The sequence below is a fragment of the Entelurus aequoreus genome, linkage group LG01, assembly GCF_033978785.1.
Source record: "Entelurus aequoreus isolate RoL-2023_Sb linkage group LG01, RoL_Eaeq_v1.1, whole genome shotgun sequence".
Classification (NCBI taxonomy): domain Eukaryota; kingdom Metazoa; phylum Chordata; class Actinopteri; order Syngnathiformes; family Syngnathidae; genus Entelurus; species Entelurus aequoreus.
Window position 1 is genome coordinate 69,587,910 of NC_084731.1, and position 27,029 is coordinate 69,614,938.

General features: G+C 38.1%; 2 protein-coding genes across 2 annotated transcripts in view; one reads left to right on the top strand and one right to left on the bottom strand.

Annotated features, from left to right (window-relative positions):
• LOC133656329 (serine/threonine-protein kinase mTOR-like) overlaps positions 1–27,029 on the top strand; it is a 274,420-nt gene that overhangs the window by 50,896 nt on the left and 196,495 nt on the right. The window contains exons 7-10 of the mRNA XM_062057364.1: positions 4,119–4,265; positions 6,943–7,085; positions 8,619–8,781; positions 10,110–10,255. Coding sequence (XP_061913348.1) covers positions 4,119–4,265; positions 6,943–7,085; positions 8,619–8,781; positions 10,110–10,255 — 599 coding nt within the window. The remainder of the gene's footprint in view (positions 1–4,118; positions 4,266–6,942; positions 7,086–8,618; positions 8,782–10,109; positions 10,256–27,029) is intronic.
• LOC133638444 (angiopoietin-related protein 7-like) lies at positions 22,007–24,250 on the bottom strand. The gene is made up of 5 exons (XM_062031096.1): positions 23,820–24,250; positions 23,468–23,568; positions 22,775–22,969; positions 22,512–22,707; positions 22,007–22,436 (listed from the first exon to the last, which is right to left on the bottom strand). The coding sequence occupies exons 1-5, from the start codon at positions 24,178–24,180 to the stop codon at positions 22,267–22,269; spliced, it is 1,023 nt and encodes a 340-aa protein (XP_061887080.1). The 5' UTR covers positions 24,181–24,250; the 3' UTR covers positions 22,007–22,266.

The window sequence follows — 27,029 nt, forward strand, 5'->3', positions numbered from 1 at the left end:
TTTGCTCTAGTGTAGTCAGTCAAGTGAGACTTAAACAGTAGTCTATGTTCCTAGACAGGATGATGGCACCTTCCTGGTTAGGGTGAAGGCCGTCTCTCATCAGCAAGCCTGGTTTGCCCCAGAAAGAGGGCCAGTTATCAATAAACGTTAGTCCCTGTTGTCTACAGAAGATAGCCAGCCACTTGTTAAGCGAGACTAACCTGCTATATCTCTCATCATTGCCTCTCGCAGGCAGGGGGCCAGAGACAATTACTCGATGCCTGGACATCTTTCTGGCGAGATCACAAGTCCTGGCTATGTTTCTCTTTGTAATCTCTGACTGTCTCATTCTAGTGTCATTGGAGCCAACATGTACAACTATATGTGGCCTAGTGGTTAGAGTGTCCGCCCTGAGATCGGTAGGTTGGAGTTCAAATCCCAGCCGAGTCATACCAAAGACTATAAAAATGGGACCCATTACCTCCCTGCTTGGCACTCAGCATCTAGGGTTGGAGTTGGGGGTTAAATCACCAAAAATGATTCCCGGGTGCGGCGACGCTGCTGCCCACTGCTCCCCAAGGGGATGGGTCAAATGCAGAGGACAAATTTCACCACATCTAGTGTGTGTGTGTGACAATCATTGGTACTTTAATCTTTAATCTTTAATATTTGCATAACTAGTGGTGCGATTAGCCTGTCGTACGTGTTTACTAGGCCTGTTGCGAGTTAGCTCCCTAAGATTAGCTTCAATGTCAGGTGCTCTGGCCCCGGGAATACACTTAATTGTGGCTGGTTTGTTAAGCTTTATGTTTCGAGTGATGGAGTCCCTTATGACTAAGGTGTGGTGCCCGGTAGACTGGGGTGTAGGACTAGCTAAAGAGCTAAATCTATTATGCGTCTCAACCGGTACACGGTAGCTTGTAGGCCGCTTAGGACTGCTACAAGCTGGGCTAGTTAGCTCGCTACAGCTAACGCTAGCAGATGTGTCCGCAACATCTAAAGTTACGAGATTACTCAGCTCTAACTGGCGGACACGGCCCTCTAGCAGAGCCAACCTCTCCGTGAGTAAGGTGCAAGACGCGCAGGAAGCCATTACTCACGGTGTTTTCTGTCACCGAGTGAAGTTCCTGCTGTCTTCCGGGGAGTGGTCGCGGTGTGCGGGAGTAGCTTCCTTCCGAACGGCGCTGCCTTTCTCCGCGCTAGCTTAGCAGCTAGCTAGCTGAGGGAGGGGTGGTGAGACAGAGATCGGGTGATTTGCAAGTTAAATAGTACCACTAAATATGTTTGAGAAGTAGTAAAGAAAGCTGTAGAACAATTAAAAGCACACAGATAGAGCAATACTTAGCCTTTTTCGCAACAGCGAGCAGTCAGCGAGTAGTCACGCACGGTGAACCAGAACCGGAACTCAATTATGGGTCTACTGAAAATGTGAGCAAATCTGCTGGGTCAAAAGTATACACACAGCAATGTTAATATTTGCTTACATGTCCCTTGGCAAATTTCACTGCAATAAGGCACTTTTGGTAGCCATCCACAAGCTTCTGCTTGGATTTTTGACCACTCTTGACAAAATTGTTGCAGTTCAGCTAAATTTGTTGGTTTTCTGACATGGACTTGTTTCTTCAGCATTGTCCACACGTTGAAGTCCGGACTTTGGGTAGGCCATTCTAAAACCTTCATTCTAGCCTGATTTAGCCATTCCTTTACCACTTTTGACGTGTGTTTGGGGTCATTGTCCAGTTGGAACACCCAACTGCGCCCAAGACCCAACCTCCGGGCTGATGATTTTAGGTTGTCCTGAAGAATTTGGAGGTAATCCTCCTTTGTCATTGTCCCATGTAAAGCACCAGTTCCATTGGCAGCAAAACAGGCCCAGAGCCTAATACTACCACCACCATGCTTGACGGTAGGGATGGTGTTCCTGGAATTAAAGGCCTCACCTTTTCTCCTCTAAACATATTGCTGGGTATTGTGGCCAAACAGCTCAATTTTTGTTTCATCTGACATCACATGGACAAAGATAAGACCTTCTGGAAAAAAGTTATCTGGTCAGATGAAAAAAAAAATTTAACCAAATACTAACATTGCTGTATGTATACTTTTGACCCCGCAGATTTGCTCACATTTTCAGTAGACCCATAATAAATTCGTAAAAGAACCAAACTTCATGAATGTTTTTTGTGACCAACAAGTATGTGCTCCAATCACTCTATCACAAAAAAATAAGAGTTGTAGAAATTATTGGAAACTCAAGACAGCCATGACATTATGTTCTTTACAAGTGTATGTAAACTTTTGATCGCAAATGTTCTATATTTTGAAATGCAAATGTTGATGCTCCTCTTGGATACACGTAATAAAGGTGTTTGATGTTTTTTGCTGCTAAATTAACCACAACATTAGCGCCGCATAAAATATTATGTCGCTACTTGGACAAGCGGTAGAAAATGGATGGATGGATACTTGTTCCACGTTTCCTCATGTTCAAAATAATGTTAATGTTCAAAAAACAACTTAAAGCTTTGTCCAGATGTAACCGAAAATTAGATCGATTCCTCTGTACCGGGAATTGGTGCCATATGGGTTTTAATATACTTATCCCAACAAGCGGTAGTAAAACGGCTGATCAAAAAAAACAGAAGTCATCATCATTGACCCACTAGCTGCGCAAGCTAGCTCTCTAATCAGCTTTGTGAAAACAGGAATTTGTGAAAGTGTAACAATCCCAAAATAATGTCATTGTAAGATAATAATACTAACACACACTCGTAAATGTTTTAGCATATTAGTTAATGCTAACGAGGCTGGTGTCATTACATTACGATAGCATGTACAAATATGCATGAAAACACTCCTGCAGACATCACACATGGGACAGTTTTGTAAGTAAGAATTGTTTTAGTTATATTGTAAGACTTACCAACGTTGCTTGGAGTGATGAATGAAAAATCCATACGAGTAGAACCGCTGTGGACGGCTAGAAGACGGAAACGGCACTTCTACTTCCGGTTGAAAGGACTAAATGGAAGGACTGCAAGGACACTGTCCAGATGTTTACTGGTGTTTAAATAACGTTTACCGCAAATGAATATCACCTCCAAATATTCATTATCATCCTCCCAGACTGCTGATTATCCGAATCAATATCGGCCCTGAAAAAAAACATATCGGTGGATCTCTCGTCTCCACTATGAAGCTAGTGTTAAAGTCAGCACACAAAGGAAAGTACATTAATATACACCTACAAATACGTGTAGGAATCATTTTAAATCAACAATACTGTTTGGTATAAACTGAAATAACCATACAGGATAAAAGTTGGCTTTAATGCTACTAGTTTAATGCTAACATACAATGGACAGACTAACGAAAACTAGCATAGCGGTATGTACAAATGTTGAACATACGAGATTTTACCAGAACAAAATTGACACTTACAGACATGTACAGTAGGGCTGTGAATCTTTGATTCGATTCTTGGTGGTCACGATTTGATTCATACTCCATTCTTGATTAAAAAAAACACCACTCATATACATTATTCACCAAAACTGCTCTGCATTCTGTACTGACTAAACTACGGAAGTCCGCTGCTCAAAGCTCAAATTTTAAAACACATAATACGATCAATGTTTTTTGTGTAACATGACTGGTCGCACACCAATCACCTGGAATGTGAAGTGTTAGCTATTGTACGTTATTGGGTAAACACTGGCTTCTCAGTGACTGTACGGTTAGCACTGGAGCAACTAATAATAATATGTTATACTATAGTACTAATAATATTTTATAATACTAATAACAAATATTAGTGTATTAGTTTGTTGTTATGCAGGAAAAACAGATCATTTTTTCCCATTATTTCTAGTTTTCCTGAGTTTCTACTGGCACAGTTCCTCTTAAGTGACATTGAATGCATGCGTAAGGCCTCCAGACACATCACCTCATGTTGGATTGATGCAAACAATACTGTAATCAAGCAAAACATTCTCTGCAACATACGCAAATAATTAGCTAATCATTAGCTAGGAAGAGTGTGCACTTGTTCAACTCTGTGTGTGTGTGTGTGTGTGTGTGTGTGTGTGTGTGTGTGTGTGTGTGTGTGTGTGTGTGTGTGTGTGTGTGTGTGTGCATAACAGGGCTACACTCTGGCAGAGGAGGAAGAGAACCCTCTCATCTTCCAGCACCGCCAGCTCCGCGGTAACCAAGGCGACGCCCTGGTCAGCGGCCCCGTGGAGGCGGGGCCAATGAAGAAGCTGCACGTCAGCACCATCGCCCTCCAGAAGGTCAGAGAGAGCGACGACAAAAACAATAGTTTTGTTGGGGGGTGTCGGCAACGTTACCTTTAAGGTGTGCGCGCGCCTCTGCGCACAGCAAATCTATGCCGCGCACAAAATAGAATCCAATCTGACTGTAAACAACATAACTATTTGTTCTGCAGGATTTTGCAATGCGACTGTGAATGACAGCTGACGACAAGCGCCCCTAACAGATAAAACAATCATCGTCAACACTGTTCATTGCAACGTCTTTCGAGATGCTTTAACGAGGACATCAATTACATCCATCACTTTTACGGAGCAAACACGTTTCATTTTCGGCCGTAACCACAACAAAAACATGAGTAAAAAAACATCTATCTAGCAAAACTGCTCATTTTGTGGAATACATTTTTGTATTTGTAAACCTTACAAAACACCTGATTCTCGTAAAAATCAAATAGATACATTATTACAGACATTTTTAGACATATTGCATGTTCGGTTTTGGAGTTATGTCTATATAACTTTCATATTTAGTATGACAGTTATACTGTCATATTGAGTAAAAAAACTAATTTGTGTCTTAGCAAACCTTACAAAAGATATTTTTTTAGTAAAACACACGAAGATACATTATTCCAGGCATTATTAGACATTTTGCATGTTTGGTTTTAAAGTTATGTTTCAATACATTTTTATTGCTTTTTTCAGATTATCTCAGGATTCTAAGAACATTACTATCATATTGAGTAAAAAACGAAATTTTGTATTTGCAAACCTTACAAAATCTTACGTTTCTTTTAAAACTTACAAAGATACATTATTTCAGGCATTACTAGCCATTTTGCATGTATGGTTTAGGAGTTATGTTTAAATAACTGTCAAATAACTGCGGCGTGGCGAAGTTGGGAGAGTGACCGTGCCAGCAACCTGAGGGTTCCTGGTTCGATCTCCACCTGCTACCAACCTCGTCACGTCCGTTGTGTCCTTGAGCAAGACACTTCACCCTTGCTCCTGATAGGTGGTAGTTAGGGCCTTGCATGGCAGCTCCCGCCATCGGCGTGTGTGTGAATGGGTGAATGTGGAAATAGTGTCAAAGCACTTTGAGTACCTTGAAGGTAGAAAAGCGCTATACAAGTATAACCCATTTACCATTTACAAACTGGGCCAGTTCGTCATCTCAGCCACTGATGCGTTTATGGCCACACAAAAAGTCTGACAACTCCAATACTACACATAAAGTGTAAATGCCAGGTGGTTACACTATGACTCTTCAAATAAATGTGTGCTAATTCTACTGTCATGTATTAAGAATGTTCATTTATGTTTATTTCATTTATCTTGCCAAAAGTATTTGGCCACCTGCCTTGACTCGCATATGAACTTGAAGTGACATCCCATTCCTAACCCATAGCGTTCAATATGATGTGGGTCCACCCTTTGCAGCTATTACAGCTTTAACTCTTCTGGGAAGGCTGTCCACAAGGTTGCGGAGTGTGTTTATAGGAATTCTCCACCATTCTTCCAAAAGCGCATTGGTGAGGTCACACACTGATGTTGGTCGAGAAGGTCTGGCGCGCAGTCTCCGTTCTAATTCATCCCAAAGGTGTTCTGTCGGAGTTCAGGTCAGGACTCTGTGCAGACCAGTCAAGTTCATCCACACCAGACTTTCTCATCCATGTCTTTATTGACCTTGCTTTGTGCACTGGTGCACAGTCATGTTGGAAGAGGAACAGAAGACCTGCTCCAAACTGTTCCTACAAGGTTGGGAGCATGGAATTGTCCGAAATGTTTTGGTATCCTGGAGCATTCAAAGTTCCTTTCACTGGAACTAAGGGGCCAAGTCCAACTCCTGAAAAACAACCCCACACCATTATTCATCCTCCACTATACTACCACTTTGTGGCAGAGTTGCTGTTGTTCCCAAACTCTTCCATTTTCTTATAAAAAAGCCGACAGTTGACTTTGGAATATTTAGGAGCGAGGAAATTTCCCGACTAGATTTGTTGCACAGGTGGCATCCTATGACAGTTCCACGCTGGAAATCACTGAGAGCGGCCCATTCTTTCACAAATGTTCATAGAAACAGTCTCCATGAGTAAGTGCTTGATTTTATACACCTGTGGCTGGGCCAAGTGATTAGGACACCTGATTCTCATCATTTGGATGGGTGGCCAAATACTTTTGGCATTATAGTGTATATTTTACAAACAGAAAGTTACAGGAATGTATACTCTATCCCATGCTTACATCACATTGTGCAACATGAGAATGCTTTAGGGGAATTGAATGTCATCTCTGAAAGGGGTACAAATTATTTCCAAAGCAGGCACGCTGGTACATAGCTAATGAAAAACAAGATTTTTTTTTTGTTATTTCCATTTGAAGTCACCTAAATTAGAAAATAATCTCATGAAAATAACTGCTGTCATTTGATGATCATAATAAAAGATGTAACTTGTTATGAAGTCAGCTTTGGGACAGGTGTGATGCTGGTGTCTGTTCACACTGTGCTCTGGAAGTTTTTGCCTTTGCTCAGATTCATGAAAAATGAGAGGGAACATTGAGTGTAGGTACATTCTGGGTAAATAAATGATGATGTGGCCAACAAGGCTCCAAAAATACTGCCAGCAGCCTCTAACGCCGTTCTGCTCCTGAACGATCAAGTGTAGACTGTAAAAATGTGTTCCCCCGTACACAGGCCTGGGGCGCTGTTCGAAAGGTTTCCAAAGACGACTGGTTGGAGTGGCTGAGGCGCCTGAGTGTGGTCCTCCTCAAGGAGTCTTCCTCCCCGTCCCTGCGGTCCTGCTGGTCACTGGCTCAGTCCTACATCCCGCTGGCCAGGTACCTTCACACACTCCAAAATGTATGCTACGAAGAAGATTAAAGATTAAAGTACCAATGATTGTCACACACACACTAGATGTGGTGAAATTTGTCCTCTGCATTTGACCCATCCCCTTGGGGAGCAGTGGGCAGCAGCAAGAAGATGGAAGTTTCACTTCTGATTGATCAACCAAGCGATTGACCAGCAGAGTTTTTTGGTTTGGTTTTTAATCCTCTCACTAACTTGACTCTCATGACGAAAACATGTAAGCTTCCCCAAAACTTTAGTACAATTATTATATACAGTAAATGTGTTCCCCACTTTAACTACTGCAGCCTGAATAATAAACATTAAATACTCATTATATTTTTGTTTTTTTAACCGTTTTTACAGGCATGTTTTTAAAAAAAAAAACCACCCCAATTCCTTAAAATCATTTTTAAAATTATTATTACTGTTACTATTACTGTTATTTTATTACAAGATTACTATATTATTAATACTTATTATCATTATTATATTATTATTATTGCCACTGCAATTATTACTTTTATCTCTATTTTACTATTTATTATCACTTGTATTGTTTTTGTTTATTTATTTAAATTATTATTTTCACTTATATTACTTTTATTATGATGCAATATGATTTTTGTTATTATTATCAGGCAAGTCAAGTGTATCTATAGAGCATGATTTATACACAAGGCAAAAATTACAAGAAGGCAAAAATAAAATCATCATAAAAATAATTATGATTAAAAATAAAACGTGAGTGTAGATGAAATAGTTTCATTTGATTTAATTCATATTATTACTATCATCATCTTCATTGTCATTATTATTATTATTACTGTGCCCTGATTTCAGCAGCAATGTTGATTTTCATGTACTGTTATTTTTCCACAGTAACAAATTTACAACAATTGTTATAAAAGTCTCAGCTTCCTAAAAACATTTTGTCAGTATTGTCGGGTCATTAAATTGTGTCAATATTATTTTAACGGGTGTTGTTGGCTGCCAGAGGCCTGACTCAAATGTATAGAATACAATAAAAACCCTTATTTTTATTGCTAATTATGATGACAATAAAGTGGCCAATATGTTTTCATTGCTCCGTTTTTTTTTAAAAGAAAACCCAAAAACAACAAAAAACTTGCAGGAAGGGTAAAAGGTGTGACATTTTGCTGCATGCTTTGAATGGGGAAAAAGTGCGACAAATGGTAGACAAACATAACAATTGAAATGATGACAAAGAATAGCATTTGTTTAAGTTGGGATGAATCTGGAATAAAATTTACCTTTTTGGTATTTGTAGCCGTTTGAGGACCATTTCAGGAACAGATGAAAAATTCAACACACCCATAAAAAGTAGAATCTCTCAAGAGTTAAACGTAAAGTATATTTTTCCTATTACAGACTGCAAAGTGTTGTACCAGATCTGAGATGATGCAAGGATGGAATCGTTTTTATAATGAATAGAATAATAAGAAATCAGGTTTAAATGTTGTTTTAGAACCACATAGCACCAAAGACTTGTTTTTCCGCAGGGATCTTTTCAACGCCGCTTTCCTGTCCTGTTGGTCGGAGCTGAGCGAAGACCAGCAGGACGAGTTGATCCGCAGCATCGAATTGGCGCTCACGTCGCAGGACATCGCCGAGGTCACGCAGACGCTGCTCAACCTGGCCGAGTTCATGGAGCACAGTGACAAGGTCCCAACTCACCTTCCTTTTTTTTGCCTCCCTAAAAAAGTTTTTATATTCCATACAGAACTTTTAACGACAAATCATAAAGATTTGTCTCCATAATAAATGACTACTTTTTTGATCGTCACTTTTTTAATTTAAATATTGTCATTTTAAATACTAAAATACAAAGAAGTGTTTTTTTCCCCACATAAATAAATGTTTAGTACATATTTTATGCTTTGCTTCAATTCACATTTTTAAAATGTATTTTTTTAAATCTAATATATTTTAATTAATTTTTTATCTTCATAATATTATTTATATATCTCGAAACAGAACATCTTTCATTTAAATATCAATTTATTATGAACAATTTTCTTCGCATATGTGAAATGAGAGAACTATTTTTACAAAATATCAACTCTGCAAGGATATATTTATGTATTATTATTTATTTACATATTGTCACTTCTAAATATAATTTTAATTTTAATATTTCTATATACCAAAATATAAATATACATTTGTAATTGTAGTTGTATATCACTACACATTTGTTTTAATTTTCTTGCTAGATTAAAAAGGTAATAAAAATATGACTACCGGTACACGTTTTAACATAAAAATTAAAAAAATCCTCATCACAGATAGAAAACATTCACACTCACATTTACACACTAGGGATAATTTTTAAATCTATATTAACAGAAATGGAACATTCAAATCGGATATTTAAAAAAAAAAAAGAACAATTTTAATCTTTCCAAGGATTTAAATTATGATTTTTATCTTGATTTTTAAATAGCAAAATAAAAAATAAAAAATGTTAAACAACAAAAAAAACTGAAAATAAAATACCAACACCCATTTTTAAATTTTTTTAAAAATCTAATATTTTTATGTTGTTTTTTATCTTTATAATATTTGTATATCCATGTTGATAAAAGCCATGCATATTTTAGTTAAATATCAAATAATTTTTCCAATTTTTCTTCACAAAGTCAAAACGGGAGATTTTTTTTTTCAAAATGTGTTGTCATTTTTCAAATTTCAATATGATTTTAATGTCAATTTTAGATGACAGAACATGTCTCAACTTTTTTTCCCCCACATGAATGCTGTATGTTTTTCAATTAAATATGAAATGCATTTTTTTAAAGGGAAAAATCTTTATCCTAAGTTAAAAAAATATGTTGATGTAAATAGAATGTTTAATAATTTTTAACGCTATAAAGTATATATTTTTGTACTAATGAATGGATGAATCAATGTTTTGATTTAAATCATTGCATATTTACAGTGTGTAAATACCAATATTGAATTGTTTTTGGTACCGTTTGCTGCTCTTTCAGGGTCCTCTGCCTCTGAGAGACGACAACGGCATCGTACTGCTCGGCGAGAGGGCAGCCAAATGTCGCGCGTACGCCAAGGCTTTGCATTACAAAGAGCTGGAGTTCCAGAAAGGTGCTTCTCCCCTCATCCTGGAGTCGCTCATCAGGTAGGGGCTCTCATTTCCTAACTGCAGGAATATTTGTGTTCAGGAGTACGCTTGATGCATGTCTGCGTATCATATTCTCATCTGCTGGGGCTTGGAAAACAATTAGTCACATGACCTGCTCTCATCTAGGATTTCTCATTTCCTTCATTTCCGTCACATAATTATGAAGGCATATCCATTGTGGCAGCCACATCACCATTTTCTCCTATATGATTACAAATTATTTAGAACAAAACAAAATATACGCTGTATAAAAACTATGTAGATTTTACTGTAAAAATCTGGCAGCTCAGTCAAGAGATTTTACTGTAAAATCTACAGTTGTTGTTTTCCAGTGCATCAAATTGTTTATTTTTACAATACAATTCTGGTGACTTAGCTGCCAGTATTTTACAGTATAATCCACTGACTTTTTTTACAGTGTACTAATTTTTAATTCTTAAAGTGATTGGGGGTTTGACAGAATTGAATACATTCAATGTACACGCTCACCACTTCACGGAGAGGAAACCAAAACAACCAGGCTTCGCTGCACATCTTAAAAGGGCCAGAGCTCTGCTAGCTGTCTTTCAGTCAGCTACAGACATTTCGTCACAGAATAGGCTCACCTCGCATGATGTTGCTGGGAAAACTGTGGGTGTAATGTTGGCACTTTAGCACACACAGCTGTGCTAATGTTGGTCCCACTCTTTCATGTTATGTAGTTGTATATGATATATGATATTTGAGTTACAAAACCCAAAACCAGTGAAGTTGTCACGTTGTGTAAATGGTAAATAAAAAGAGAATACAATGATTTGCAAATCCTTTTCAACTTATATTCAATTGAATAGACTGCAAAGACAAGATATTTCATGTTCACACTGAGAAACTTAATGGGGTTTTTTTTTGCAAATAATCATGAACTTAGAATTTAATGGCAGCAACACATTGCAAAAAAGTTGTCAGAGGGGCATTTTTACCACTGTGTTACATGGCCTTTCCTTTTAACAACACTCAGTAAAGGTTTGGGAACTGAGGAGACACATTTTTTAAGTGGAATTCTTTCCCATTTTTGCTTGATGTACAACTTAAGTTGTTCAACAGTCTCCCTTCTGCTATTTTAGCCTTCATATTGCACCACACATTTTCAATGGGAGACAGGTCTGGACTACAGGCAGGCCAGTCTAGTACCTGCACTCTTTTACTAAGAAGCCACGCTGTTGTAACCTGTGGCTTGGCATTGTCTTGCTGAAATAAGCAGGGGCGTCCATGATAACGTTGCTTGTATGGCAGCAAATTTTGCTCTAAAAGCTGTATGTACCTTTCAGCATTAATGGTGCCTTCACAGATGTGTAAGTTACCCACGCCTTGGGCACTAATACACCCCCATACCATCACAGATGCTGGCTTTTAAACTTTGCGCTTATAACAATCCGGATGGTTCTTTTCCTCTTTGATCCGGAGGACACAACGTCCACAGTTTCCAAAAGCAATTTGAAATGTTGACTCGTCAGACCACAGAACACTTTTACACTTTGCATCAGTCCATCTTAGATGAGCTCGGGTCCAGGGAAGCGTTTCTGGGTGTTGTTGATAAATGACTTTGGCTTTGCATAGTAGAGTTTTAACTTGCACTTACAGATGTAGCGACCAACTGTAGTTACTGACAGTGGTTTTCTGAAGTGTTCCTGAGCCCATGTGGTGATATCCTTTACACACTGATGTCGCTTTTTGATGCAGTACCGCCTGAGGGATCCAAGGTCCCAGGCCTTGCCGCTTACGTGCAGTGATTTTACGGACCGTAGATGGTGAAATCCCTAAATTCCTTGCAATAGCTGGTTGAGGAAATGTTGTTATTAAACAATTTGCTCAGGCATTTGTTGACAAAGTGGTGACCCTCGCCCCATCCTTGTTTGTGAATGACTGATCATTTCATGGAAGCTGCTTTTATACCCAATCATGGCACCCACCTGTTCCCAATTCGCCTGTTCACCTGTGGGATGTTCCAAATAAGTCTTTCATCAGCATTCCTCAACTTTCTCAGTCTTTTTTGCCACTTGGGCCAGCTTTTTTGAAACATGTTGCAGGCATCAAATTCCAAATGAGCTAATATTTGCAAAAAAATAACACAGTTTCTCAGTGTGAACATGAAATATCTTGTCTTTGCAGTCTATTCAATTGAATATAAGTTGAAAAGGATTTGCCAATCATTGTATTCTCTTTTTATTTACCATTTACACAACGTGACAACTTCACTGCTTTTGGGTCTTGTACAAACTAGGAAAATAGCAAACATTTCCTTAAACGGCACTATACTTTATACAAACATTGGCAAGAAGCAAACATGTTGTACAGTCCCATGTTGTTGTATAAATAACATAAAAATTATCTGTCTACGGTACTGTTCGGGGAATATTTTCCCACATGTAAGTAAAGTGCAACGCCTTAGAAGTGACTAACTTTAGCATCAGTTTTGCTCAAAGACGATAAAACCAATGATCTCACCCTGTTTCTTATCCATCACATACGGAAAGTGAACTCTCAGTTTCAATATGAATTGTTAATCTTCAATTTTATTTGAGATAGACTTACAACAGAAGAATCTTGGAGGACTCTTCTGCAAAAGAATAAAAATATTGATGGTTAATCACAAGTCTACTACTGACAAAATGCAATTAATCACAATTGTTGTATTTTACGGACGATAGAGTGCTCCAGAATTAAAGCCACACCCACTAAATTTCAGAATAATAACATTTTACATATAATAGCTGCACCGGACTATAAGTCGCAGATATACAGTATATGTTGTGAAATAAGTTGTTTACACAGAAACATTTTGTAAATGTTTATTTACATACCATATTTATTTCCAAACGGTGTCTGCAACACGGCAGTAAAACGGCTGATCAAACAAAACAGAAGTCATCGTCATGGACCCACGAGCTGTGCAAGCCTTACAATATGCAGCCATTTGCGTGGGTAATCTGTACCTTCATTTGACAATTGTGCTTTTGCATGTACGGTACCAAGCATAAGTATCTGGTCACCACTATTTGTTCTTTTAATGGCCTTTTCAAACAGGAAGTGCCGAAACAATTTAGCACAATTACGCCAAAAACCAGCAGCAATTTCATGAAACTTTCAGAAGAGTGGTGCATTTAAAGTCTCCTAGTATTTTCCACCCTTTTAAATAAGTCTCAGAGATTTGACCATAGTGATTGGTGCTGGAATTTAGAAAGTAATGTGGGTAAGCCTGACCGAGAACACAACATTTCCGGGCTGATATTCGTAAGTTGATGAGCCAAACGATAAATGAAAATTAAGTGGGTAGTTATCCAGCGTGGATAAGCGCCATATATGCATATGTGGGCGTTTGTACTACATAAACAAAACTAGTCTCACTGTATTAAATTAAAATGATGGAAAAACCGTGATTGATAACCACACTTTGATGAACTAATGGAAGAACTAGCGTTAGCTTGCTAGCATTTAAGCTAGCTAGCAAGCTAACGCTAGTCCTTCCATTAGTTCATCAAAGTGTGGTTATCAATCACGGTTTTTCCATGTTTTCAATGCTAACATTAAAACAAGAGACAACTAAGATGCACGTTACACTCAAAACAGCTGGTGTGTAATCAGTACAATACTTACATTAACATACCTAAATAATTGATGTTTGGACATTTGTCCATCGATTCAGAATCATCCACATTCTACTCATGATGGATCAGAGAATAGATTATTTTCACCACCTCTAATAATAAGTGCAATACTTACAGTGTAAGCACTTTGTAGGACTCAACAAAAGACAAGATTGGCACATTCAATTTAATGGCAAAGACTACTTCCTGACCACGGCAACACGCCCAGGACAAACGGAAATTAATGCATACTTGCAAATGAAAAGATATAACACAACTAGAGAGCACGGTTGTTATTATCAGCTTACTGTTGAATTAACATATTTTACAGACTGTAGAGGTATATAAGCCGCACTCACTAAATTTTAGCAGGAAAAAAATATGTTTCCATATATTAGCCGCACCGGACTATAAGTCGCAGATATATACGTTGTGAAATGAGTTATTTACATAAAAATATTCTGTAAATGTTTATTTACATACCGTAATTGTTTCCAAATGGTGTCTGTAACACGGCAGTAAAACGGCTGATCAAACAAAACAGAAGTCATTGGCATGGACCCACTAGCTGCGCAAGCTCCAGTCAGCTAAACAGACTCAGTAACTCCACGGGGACGTTTTGGTGAATTTACTGAGGAATTTGTGAAAGTGAAACAATACAAAAAGAACGTCATTGTAAGTTAATGATACTCAAAAAGACACTCGTAAACATGTTAGCATATTAGCTAATGCTAACGAGGCTGGTGTCCTTACATTACGATAGCATGTACAAATGTGCATGTAAACACTCCTACAGACATCACACATGGAATGCTTTAGTAAGTAAGAATTGTTTTAGTTATATTGTAACACTTACAAACGTTGCCTGGAGTGAAGAATGAAAAATCCATACGAGTAGAAACGCTATGGACAATTGATTAGAAGACAGAACAGGACTTCTACTTCCGGTTACTCCTCCAAAAGATGGCGCCATAGCACAAACAATAACACCTTTGTTGCATTATGGAAGAAAAATCCATAAATTAGCCGCACCGTTTTATAAGCCGCAGGGTTCAAAGTATAGGGAAAAAGTCACGGCTTATAGCAATTTAGGGTAAGTCTTTTAATGGTTTGACAGCCCTGAGAATAAGTACACAACGGCTCCTTTTGAAGACATATTGTACCTTTGTAAACCAACTCCGCTCATTAGCATTAAAACTACAGACACACAAAGGATTGCTTTTAAACGACGGTCTAAATTCCAGCATCAAGTCCTTCGCTATGGACTATTGTGGGACATCTGACATCTATTAACATTTGGTAAAAAAAAAACTCTATAATGTGTGACCCTTAAGTCAGAGGAGCATTCCAATGATGCGTTTTGGGAACTGTTAAGTCACTTTAATTGATACAAATGTTTGATTGTAACTTGTCTGACTCTGAGTCCAATTATGGCATGACTCGTTAGCCTTTTGTGCCATGACCTGTAGACCTCATCCGTCATCTTTTCCCTCTGTCCTTTTTTATTTACCTTTTGGGGTGGCGGGAATGGCGTGCGGAAAGCTGTTTTCCAGGCATCTAATTGGACGCTTGCCTTGTTTTCATCTCGGACGACTTTTGGACTTCTCGGCGGTCCTGTTTTCAATTTGTCGGGAGCGCTGATGATGATGAATGACGGGGGCGTCTCACCTCCTTTCAGAGACCGCTGCCAAATGTCTCTAATGAGTCCTGACTTGCGTTTGAAGGAAGAGAAACAACTCTCATGCGCTATCTGATCATCGTCACGGCAACAATGGAGGCAAGGGTTTGTGTTAAAGACCCTCTGATTACTGCAGCATTTTTGAATACAGTAATATATATATATATATATATATATATATATATATATATATATATATATATATATATATATATATATATATATATATATATATATATATATATATATATATATATATATATAGGCTGGTGCCAATAAAAGAAGGCTGATATCTATATACGTCAAAATGGCAAATGCCAAATAATCTTTCAATCCCTAGTTGTTGAAGCTCTCTGAAATTAATACACAGCCATATGCTTAAACTGATCAAAATACGTAAATATTACATGTTATTATGAGTGTTACTACATTACATACTGTATATACTTTCAGCGTGTGTATTAAACGTTTATAAAGGTTTTTAGGAGCGCTTTATAGGCTAGGTAGAGCGACTGCCTTTGACTCAATTGTTAGCTTACTTTTGCTAATGTTTATTTACGTATTTACGTAAAAAAGGAAAACATGTGTTCTTGTCTTACTTCAGGATTGTGTATGGGTCCACAAAAAGTGCAGTTCCACTTTAAGAATAGTGGAGTTTGTATGGTAACTGGCAAGATACGTCCAAGTCCACGTGTCCAAACTTTGTCCTTTATGTGATGATGTTGTGCTATCTGGGACTGCCTCCGTGCTCTTGGGCATAGAATGGAGCAGGTTGTTACTGGAATCCTCTCCCACTCCTCCATGACGACGTCACTGGTCGACACTTTCTTTACTTCAACTTGAGGTTGACCCCCAGTTGGCTTCAGGTGTGGAGGAGGCATATTTGTCCTCTCCATCCCTTTCATCTTGGCACAATAGTGCAGTGCGTGATGGAATTCATATTTCCCCTCAGCTCCCCAGTGCCCTCATTACTCATGCAGCCCCAGGCCGTGACGCCACCCTCACCATACCTCGTCTTTGTGTTTGATCAGCGAGTAATAACTGTGGCAACAACACCCACTCTCCTTCAAGGTGTGCATACCTGGTCGTTCATGTCCACCTTCATGGAGCTCAGTGAGCAGGTCTCACTCCTTGTAAAACTAATGTTCTTCCACTCCTTAATTAGGTTTTTATATTCCGTACAGTATTTTTAACGGCCCAATCATAAAGATTCAATGACTACTTTTTTGAGTAACTCAAAAGTATTGCCACTTTTTACATTGAAATATAATTGTCTAAATACCAACATTTAATTAAGTGTTTTTTACGCATATATAAATATATTTTATATGAAATTGAAATATCAGTACACATTTTTAAATGTATTTTTAAATCTAACATTTTTTTTTTTTTTTTAATATTTTATTGTTATATCCAAAGAGAACATATTTCGGTTAAATATTTTTTTCTCATAAAGAAATAAAGAATCATCTCAGTTATGACAACTTTTTAAGCAACTAAAAAGTATTGTCACTTTTTAAATTTAAATGATTTTTTTTAAATTGATTTAAAATACCAAAATAAAATAGGTGTGTTTTTTCCACATAAAAAATATGTTAGAAATGTAAATATCAGTACACATTTACAATTTATTTAAATTTATGTTTTAAATCCAAATGTTTTTAATTCTTTTTTATAATATCTGTATACCTAAAGAGAACATATTTCAGGTAAATATCAAATTATTCTGGAATCAAAAATGAGATTTTTTTGTTTTTGTTCCACAAAATAATTATTTGCAAGGATTTATTTATTTATTATTATATATTTATTTATTATTATATATTTATTTATAGTCACTTTTGTCACTTTTTTCCTCAAGGAATCATCTGTTATTAATGACAGCTTTTTAAGTAACTAAAAAGTATAGTCACTTTTTAATTTTAAATATGATTTTTTTAAATTGATTTAAAATGCCAAAATAAAATATTTTTTTCCACATAAAAAAATATTATAAATTTAAATATCAGTACACATTTACAATTTTTGTTTTAAATCTAAATGTTTTTGATTAAATTTTATAATATTTGTATACCCAAAGAGAACATATTTCAGTTAAATATCGAATTATTCTGAAATCAAAAATATGAGATTTGTATTTTTAATTTTTTTTTACAAAAAAAAATTATTTGCAAGGATTTATTTATTTATTGTTATATATTTATTGTCACTTTTGTCACTTTTTTTCCTCAAAGAATCATCTCAGTTATCAATGACAACTTTTTAAGTAACTAAAAAGTATTGTCACTTTCTAAATTTAAATATCAATCCAACCATCCATTTCCTACCGCTTGTCCCTTTCGGGGTCGCCGGGGGTGCTGGAGCCTATGATTTTTTTTAAATGATTTAAAATACCAAAATAAAATAGGTGTTTTTTTCACATAAAAAAAATATTAGAAATTTAAATATCAGTACACATTTACAATTTATGTTTTAAATTTTAATGTTTTTTATAATTTTTTATTTTTATAATATTATTTTTATATCCAAAGAGAACATATTTCAGTTAAATATCAAATTATTGTGAAATAAAAAATATGCAATTTTTTTTTTTTACAAAAAATAATTATTTGCAAAGATTTATTTATTCTTGTATAATTATTTATTGTACCTTTTTTTCTCATAAAGAATCATCTCAGTAATTAAGTAACTGAAAAGTATTGTCACTTTTTAAATTTAAATAAGATTTTTTTTAATTGATCTAAAATACTAAAATAAAATAAGTGTTTCTTCAACATAAAACATATATTAAAAATGTAAATATCAGTACACATGTACAATTTATTACAAAATATGTAAAAAAATAAATAAATATATTTTTATATCCAAATAGAATATTTTTCAGTTAAATATCAAATTATTATGAAATTGGAAAAAGAAGATTTTATTTTTTAAAAAGTCAATTATTTGCAAGGATTCCATGTATTTATTATATATTTATGTATTGTCACTTTTTAAGTATAATACAATTTCATATATATTTCCACGATAAAATCCCAGATTAATTTCGTCTGTGGAAAACGTTTTGCACTTTTCAAACTTGTGACATTGGGAACAAGCTTTTTTTTTTGCGGCTGTTTTAGGGGCAGCTTCTTTGTCTTCGTGGGCTTTCAAAACACAGTCGTAGCTTTTAAGGACAGGGGGGGCTTAGCCCCCAGGAGATGCACAGGATGCGAGCGAACGTAGCACGGGACGAAATGAAATGCTCCCCGGGACGATGGCTTTTAACCATTTTTTTTCTTTTTCTTTTTATGTATTTATTCATCTTACATTTTATATTAAATGTCTTGGTTTTTTTCCTCCCTCTGAAATTCCTATGAAATGTTAACAAGCCATCCTATAATAATACAACAGCTATTAATGTAACAATACAATAAAACAAATATATTTAATTATGTTTTTTTCATTATTTTAACAATAGGCTAATGTATATTACTTTATATAGATTCTACAAGAAACACAAAACTTAAAAACTAAATTATTTACAATTGCAGACACAAGGTTTCGTGCAGCTTCACTCATTGTAAAGGAAGACGGAAGTCCACGCAGGAGAAAAATGACTACATCACCAGAATGATTGACAATTAGGAGGACCAATAGTCAACATGATCCACCCAGATATAAATAAAACAAATGGCTTATCGATAAGCCATTTAAAAAAAAAATGTTTTAAATATTTATTTATATGTATCATAGGGGGTTGTGGAGTGATTATTATTATTATCTACTGATGATAGTCATACGTGAATGAGCTCAGCTCCTGTTCTGCATGTGTAAAGTGAGAAACACAGCTGAAGCTCCAGAAGGAAGTAACCCCAAAGATAGCAAATGGAAAAAAAATAATGCACATTTAACTTTATAAATAACCAGGACCTTCATGATGCATTTCAGGCTAACTAGCTAACTAAGTAGCAGCATTGTTTTAGAGCGGGAATGTAACTTTTTTTCAAACACAGACCTGGTGTAAAGTGGAGCTAATACATTTTACTACAAGCAGTGATGAATACTTACTTTCTTGAAAAACTTTCTTATGTCCATTTTGCATCCGTTCACGTTCTTGTTCTGCAGTGCTGTGTGCTAATGTGCTTCGTACACCTGCAGGACCGCAAGCAAGGTCGCAGAGAAAATACGGACTGGATTTTGAGAGATGTGGGTATTTTCTATATGAACAAGTGGAATGGATTGGATACCAACGCACTAAAGGGGCTTTCTACCTTACACTATGAAGTGAGGGGAAACTAAGTGAATAATGACAGGTTATATGATTATTTATTTAAACTCATATTCAGGCCACTTTATAATGAATATGTCGGCATGTATTTGTAAAAAAATATATAACACCAAATTATTTAGGGGGGCTTAAAAATATTATAGGCCTAACAACGCAATGGTCGTAGCAATGCTGGCCTTTCAGGTGGCTGATAAGGTTTGATGTGTTGAAGCTCAATGATTTTTTCCCTCCCTTCTTCTGGTATATTTAAAGCACTTTTAGTAAACAAATAGCACATGAAATGTCTTCCTGTGAAGAAGTACCACACAATGGAAGCCATGTTTGAAGAAAAAAAAAGGAGCACTTGATTTGCTCACCCTAACCCTCATTTTGTCTCATTCGAGCCTAGTTAATGATCTATATTTATGTTATTGGATTTATCAGTGTGACGTCATAATCGCTCATATTTATTTTGCACCCCTAATACAAATACATATACTGGTAGAGGTGTGAATATTCGCTACAATTGTCCACAAAGTTGCTCAGTTGGCTGCTACCTCTGTCTTTTTATTCTCTGGCAGAGCAGGTGCGTAAGAACTGTGTTCAGGTAGCGCTAATTCTCTTTGTCTGAGTTTATTTTGTGGCGGCCCACAATCATTTCCAATGTAGGGCAGGGGTGTCAGACTGGGTTTTATTGAGGGCCACTCTAAACCAGGTGGGAAACAGCAGTAAATGAAGTTGCAGATCACATTGACTCATTGTTCATCCTCGTAGCTAGGTATTATTATTAAGGGTGTCAAAAAAAGATTCTTAATTAATTTAAAAAAAAATAGTGATTATTTTTCAAAATTGTTATTTTATTTTTCAATCTGTCCTGTCCGGCTACTTGGGAAAATCATATTGTTGATGTAGGAGATCTGTATCTGCAGATTCACTTTCACTGTTGTCTTATTTGTATTTGACCTTATGAAATGTTTGGGTAGCATTTTATAAAACAAAACCAGTTTTCTTTCAAGTAATATAAAAATTGATGAGAGATGTTTGTCTGTTTTATGGAGGAATGTAGTTAATCATAGAACTGGCACCCAATGTTAATAAAAAGTATTGATTTTCAATCAATAATCGTTTTGAATCGAGAACCGATTCCGAACTGAATCGTTACTCCCTAGAATCGAACCGAATCGTGTGGCGCCCAAAGATTCACAGCTCTAATAATTGTCTGTTCTGGCTCTCAAATTGATCATTATTTCACCTTGCAGAGCGGGAAGCTTCTCCGAGATGTTATCCATTTTGCGATCCGATTCAGAAATTGCCAAAGTCTGAGTTCCCACAGCTCCGCCCAGTCCATCCATCACCAACGGCAGCTTTTGGGCCCTTTGAACGGCTGCCATCGTCTTTCAAATTTGTCGATAGACCAGAGCAACACTAATCCAATCAGCAGATGACTCGTTATCACAGTTCCAAATAGAGAATCTATTCCCTTGATCAAGTATGTGAAAAGAATAGTCAGTTTGCAATGCAAATACTTCATTTTTTATGTGGTGGTTCTGGATAAACGGCAATTTTCCGTCTCTTTTAGAACTATTTAAGTTGGGCTGGGCATTTAATCGAAAAATAATGGAAACTGACATTTAGAGATACTAACTAAAACAAAACTGCCATGTAGGTTGTTAACATTAAAATACACTAGTGGTTGTGCCAGGTGTCGCAAAGTGTGAAGTAAAAAAGTCTTGATTTTGATTTAAGAATTGATTTTGAATCGAATCGTTGCCCCAAGAATCAAATCGAATGGTGTGGTGCTCAAAGATTCATCGGTATGTTTGATAGTTTTTAAAGACTTGGATAAGAAGACCGTCACATTCTTACAGAGGTCTTAAGTCACTGTTGTAGTCCCTCCACCCCCACAAGGAAATTGGATACCATTCCAGCCTTAACGAGATGTTTACCATGACCTAATGTGGCACCTTGTCAAATGAAAAGTATCCGAGTGAGCCCTCCGCAGCGCGTCTTTAGAGAAGCGACTCTTTGTTCCTACCCCTGAGCAAAATGACGCTGGCATGTTTGTGTGTGGTCTTCATTCCCGTCTTTGTGGCAGAATGTCAGCATTTGGCCCCGGGGTCCGAGGTCAGTGACTGCATTGTGATGGTCCCACACAAGTAGTACAAAGCTTTCTTTTCAAAAATATGTTTATTTTCCGTCACATTAAAATAAAAGATACTTACACATTATGTACACATTTTACAACAATGACAGTTAATAACAGGCTTGGTCCCTTTCCACCATCTTTGCTAGCGTGTTTTTGTTTGAATGAACAAAGCATCATTTAGGCACGCACACACATACTGAGACTAGGAAATAAAATATAGAACTGATAAATAGACACACAACTACAATTTACAAGTCAGAAAATCCTCAGGCCAACTTCAAAGAATGAATATCCGTCCTCATCAACCACGACTCACGGCTGGAAACCCACCGGCCGAACCTTCATCTCTACCTTTTTCAGGGAGTAGTTGGGACCGTGCCATCCGTACCAAGTGATGCCGTCCGTGCTCTTGGTGTGCTCGCCGTAGCGGTAGAAAACGCCGTTGAGGTTGGAGTCTGTGCAGCAGTTGTACCAGTAACCACCTAGGGAGACGGGACAGTGGTCAAAACACAAACCCGCTCAAAAGACGTGTGTGTTTGGGCGTTGCCGATGGGTACCTTTGCGTAGAGAGGCGCAGTCATCCACGCACTTGTCGTTGTCTTTGTGGAGGGTGCTGAAGTTGGTGTTGTTGTGGTAGCGCAAGGAGTCGCCGGCGTTCCCGCTGTATTTGGCGAGGAAAAGCCTGTAGCTGTTGAGCTCGTTGGCCACGGTGAAAAAGCCGTACTCGGCGTAGCGTTTCTCTCCCTCCCAGTCCTGCGGTGGCGAACACATTAGTTTTTATGCCTTCCAAATGTTTTATGCCTGTTTTCTAAAAACCTGCCTCCATCTCGATCCTGAGCACAGTGGGCCGCCTTGTCAGACGGAATATATGCTCGTTGCCGAGCCAGAAGTCTCCGCGGATGGATCCAAAGCCGCTCTTGTACGGCTTCCAGTCGCGGTTGAAAGACGTCAGGCCCACTTTGCGTCTCTGGATTAGAGTCCAGCCGCCGCCGTTTGTCTCCATGTCGCAGAACACCTACAGGCATTTCCAAGAAGTCTTACCACGGAGGATCTCATATGGACACGCAGACATTTGGACGCCATGTGTGGCGCCTCCTTTTGGTGGTGGTCAAACTGATCTCAAAGTTAAAGAAATAGTGCCACCCTTGCGCTCGCAAATACATTTTTCCTGATGGCAGCCATTAAAATTAAAAAAACAAAACACAACTACTATGTTGCCTGGGCTGTTATTTTCCCTAAAAACACCACCTGTTGTCTTGAAATCTAAATCCACTGTAACTTTAAGGCGGTTTGCTGAATTCCCTTTAAACTTGGTACACATCTTTAGAGCACTAACAAGCACATGCGTATCAAATTTGAGCTGGATCGATTGTAAAACATGGCCGCCATCAGGCAAAATGTCTGCCGGCGACCAGGCGGGACTTAGCAACAGATCGTCCACAAGCCATTGACCTTTGGACTAAGGATTATACAACCCTGACTACATCTGGATTACTGCAGTATCAGTACTCACGCTGAGCTCAGGTGTTCCCAGGAACTCGTCTTTTGGAAGTTTGTACTCGCCGGATATCTTATAGTTCTTGCTGTAGAGCGAGGCACAGTCGTATATGGCGTCTGGAAGAGAAGAAAGAGTCAGGACACGTAGGACATTTCCTGAGTCTACTCAAAAAGTACATTTGTCTTCCTGTTGACCACACTGACAAGATAAACAACATTGTTGCCGTGACAACCACTGCTAATTAGTGCTGACATGATTGACACTCACGCAGATCTAACTTTGCCGATCCGTAAATAATTGAACGAGAACCTTATTGGTTACGACTTTTCACAGGAGTTTTGGCTTCTTTCAAACTTACTGAACTCACCTGATGTGGTCTGGGGCGCCGACTGCAGGGTCTGAAGCTGCATGATCTCCACGCGGTTGTTGATTTCAGAGTACTTGCTCTCGGCCTCGGTGACCCGGGCTTCCTGCTGCCGGTTCTGCATGTCCAGGTCCATGATTTGCCTCACCATGCTCCTCAGGTCCACCTCCTGCTTGCGACTCAGCTCCCCGACCAGGCTGGTCAGGTTGGCCACCTGGACCTTGAGAGAGCGCACCTCGTCACAGCATTGCGCCTTGGGGGGCTTCGGCGCTTTGGGCGTTTTCCTGGGATTCTGGGCCCACGCCGCCGTCACCAGGAGAAAGGCGACCAGCAAAGCTGCCGCGCTCTGATTGACGTCGGCCATATCTGGAGAAGTTTGTAGTAGTCGGTCAAGTCGCGGTTGCCCAGTAGTTCTTCTTTGATCCGACTCCGGTTTCCACAGTGAAGCTCTCCTCTCCCAGAGCATCTTAAGTATTTTACAAGTGGACCCTCCCCTTTTCTTCCCTCTCTGGGTGGAGATCCTTTTCATCCCTTCCCCTCCACATTCTCCTCTCAGCTTGCTTTCACTCATTCCTCAGACCCGAGACCCACGTTTGGTTTCTGGCTGCTGGAACAGAAGAGGTTTTCGGTTTTTTTTCTGTTTTTTTTTGGAAAGAACCGTACCAACAGGAGTAAATAAAGATGACTACCAGATGGTATTGCAGTTCCACTTTGAAGTCACCTTTTTGGTGTGTAAATCACATGTAATGATAAAACTAGGCAAAGTCTCGTGAATACTCACTGATGGTTTTACGGCCTCCGCCCCCTCACCGCGTGCTCACTTCAGTCACCCTCTTAGCAGATATTTGTTTTACGATCTCCCGGGGGAGGACCCGTTTCTTCAATAACCTCGCTCCTCACATGCCAAGGCATGTGTGAAGTCCTCCAGGCCCGTTTGGGGGTTTTGATGGATGGATTGAATGTGGTATTTAATATCTACAGTGTTAAAAAAAAACAACTACATCCATAAAGCAGCATCATGGTTAAATGGACCTCTTCTTCCATTTCAAATCATTTCATTTGACGCAACATTGATGTTTAACAATATTATTTTACAACTAGAAAATTCCCATGGAAATTTTGATGGGCCTGCTATCTGTGCCCTGGACCTCTGGCCGGGTGTCGCCGGAATTGCCGTACTTATTAGATGGTGGCGAGTGTCTTAATCCGTGAGTTTTAGGTGTAACTGTACAAACCCTGTTTCCATATGAGTTGGGAAATTGTGTTAGATGTAAATATAAACGGAATACAATGATTTGCAAATCATTTTCAACACATATTCAGTTGAATATGCTACAAAGACAACATATTTGATGTTCAAACTGATAAACGTTTTTTTTTTTGCAAATAATCATTAACTTTAGAATTTGATGCCAGCAACACGTGACAAAGAAGTTGGGAAAGGTGGCAATAAATACTGATAAAGTTGAGGAATGCTCATCAAACACTTATTTGGAACATCCCATAGGTGAACAGGCAAATTGGGAACAGGTGGGTGCCATGATTGGGTATAAAAGTAGATTCCATGAAATTCACAAACAAGGATGGGGCGAGGGTCACCACTTTGTCAACAAATGCGTGTGTAAATTGTTGAGCAGTTTAAGAAAAACCTTTCTCAACCAGCTAATGCAAGGAATTTAGGGATTTCACCATCTACGGTCCGTAATATCATCAAAGGGTTCAGAGAATCTGGAGAAACAACTGCACGTAAGCAGCTAAGCCCGTGACCTTCAATCCCTCAGGCTATAGTGGATCAACAAGCAACATCAGTGGGTAAAGGATATCACCACATGGGCTCAGGAACACTTCAGAAACTTTTGAATGATTTCTTTCTTGAATTCACTGAACATCATCCACTTCTGGCCCACAGCACTGTCCCGCATGCTTACTTTGGAAAAGCCACGCTGTGTCCATCCCAAGCTAGAAGTAAGAGCTACATCTGTAAGTTAAAACTCTCCTATGCAAGGCGAAAACCGTTTATCAACAACACCCAGAAACGCCGTCGGCTTCGCTGGGCCTGAGCTCATCTAAGATGGACTGATACAAAGTGGAAAAGTGTTCTGTGGTCTGACGAGTCCACATTTCAAATTGTTTTTGGAAACTGTGGACGTCGTGTCCTCCAGACCAAAGAGGAAAAGAACCATCCGGATTGTTATAGGCGCAAAGTTGAAAAGCCAGCATCTGTGATGGTATGGGGGTGTATTAGTGCCTAAGACATGGGTAATTTACACATCTGTGAAGGCGCCATTAATGCTGAGAGGTACATACAGGTTTTGGAGCAACATATGTTGCCATCCAAGCAACGTTACCATGCTTATTTCAGCAAGACAATGCCAAGCCACGTGTTACATCAACGTGGCTTCATAGTAAAAGAGTGCGGGTACTAGACTGGCCTGCCTGTAGTCCAGACCTGTCTCCCATTGAAAATGTGTGGCGCATTATGAAGCCTAAAATACCACAACGGAGACCCCCGGACTGTTGAACAACTTAAGCTGTACATCAAGCAAGAATGGGAAAGAATTCCACCTGAGAAGCTTAAAAAATGTGTCTCCTCAGTTCCCAAACGTTTACTGAGTGTTGTTAAAAGGAAAGGCCATGTAACACAGTGGTGAACCTGCCCTTTCCCAACTACTTTGGCACGTGTTGCAGCCATGAAATTCTAAGTTAATTATTATTTGCAAAAAAAAAATAAAGTTTATGAGTTTAAACATCAAATATATTGTCTTTGTAGTGCATTCAATTGAATATGGGTTGAAAAGGATTTGCAAATCATTGTATTCCGTTTTTATTTACATCTAACACAATTTCCCAACTCATATGGAAACGGGGTTTGTACAAAAGAATTACAGAATGAGCCTAAAAAGTTAGCATGCGCACTTTAAAATGCCAACACTTAGCAAATGTGCTAACGGTGGCATTCTAACAGTTAGCATATCTCACACGTCAATTAACACGGCTGTAAGAAGTATGGCTTCGGAAGTAGAGAAAAAAGTGTAAAAGTAGATGAACAAGTTTGCATATTTAAGTTAGCTAGCTAGCATGCTATCATTTGCATGCTAAAAGTTAACAAGTGTCACATACCAAGTAATATGACTCTGGGGTAAACGGTAGCAAAACTAGCTCAAAAAGTTAGCACGCTAATGTTAGCATGCTAGCAAGCTAACGTGACCATAA

Coding starts and splice junctions, on each gene's coding strand:
- LOC133638444 (XM_062031096.1), bottom strand. CDS start 24,180: ATGGCCGACGTCAATCAGAGCGCGGCAGCTTTGCTGGTCGCCTTTCTC. Junction 22,708..22,774: donor TGCTCAGGATCGAGATGGAG/GCAGGTTTTTAG, acceptor TCGCCACCGCAG/GACTGGGAGGGAGAGAAACG. Junction 22,437..22,511: donor CTGCGCCTCTCTACGCAAAG/GTACCCATCGGC, acceptor CCGTCTCCCTAG/GTGGTTACTGGTACAACTGC.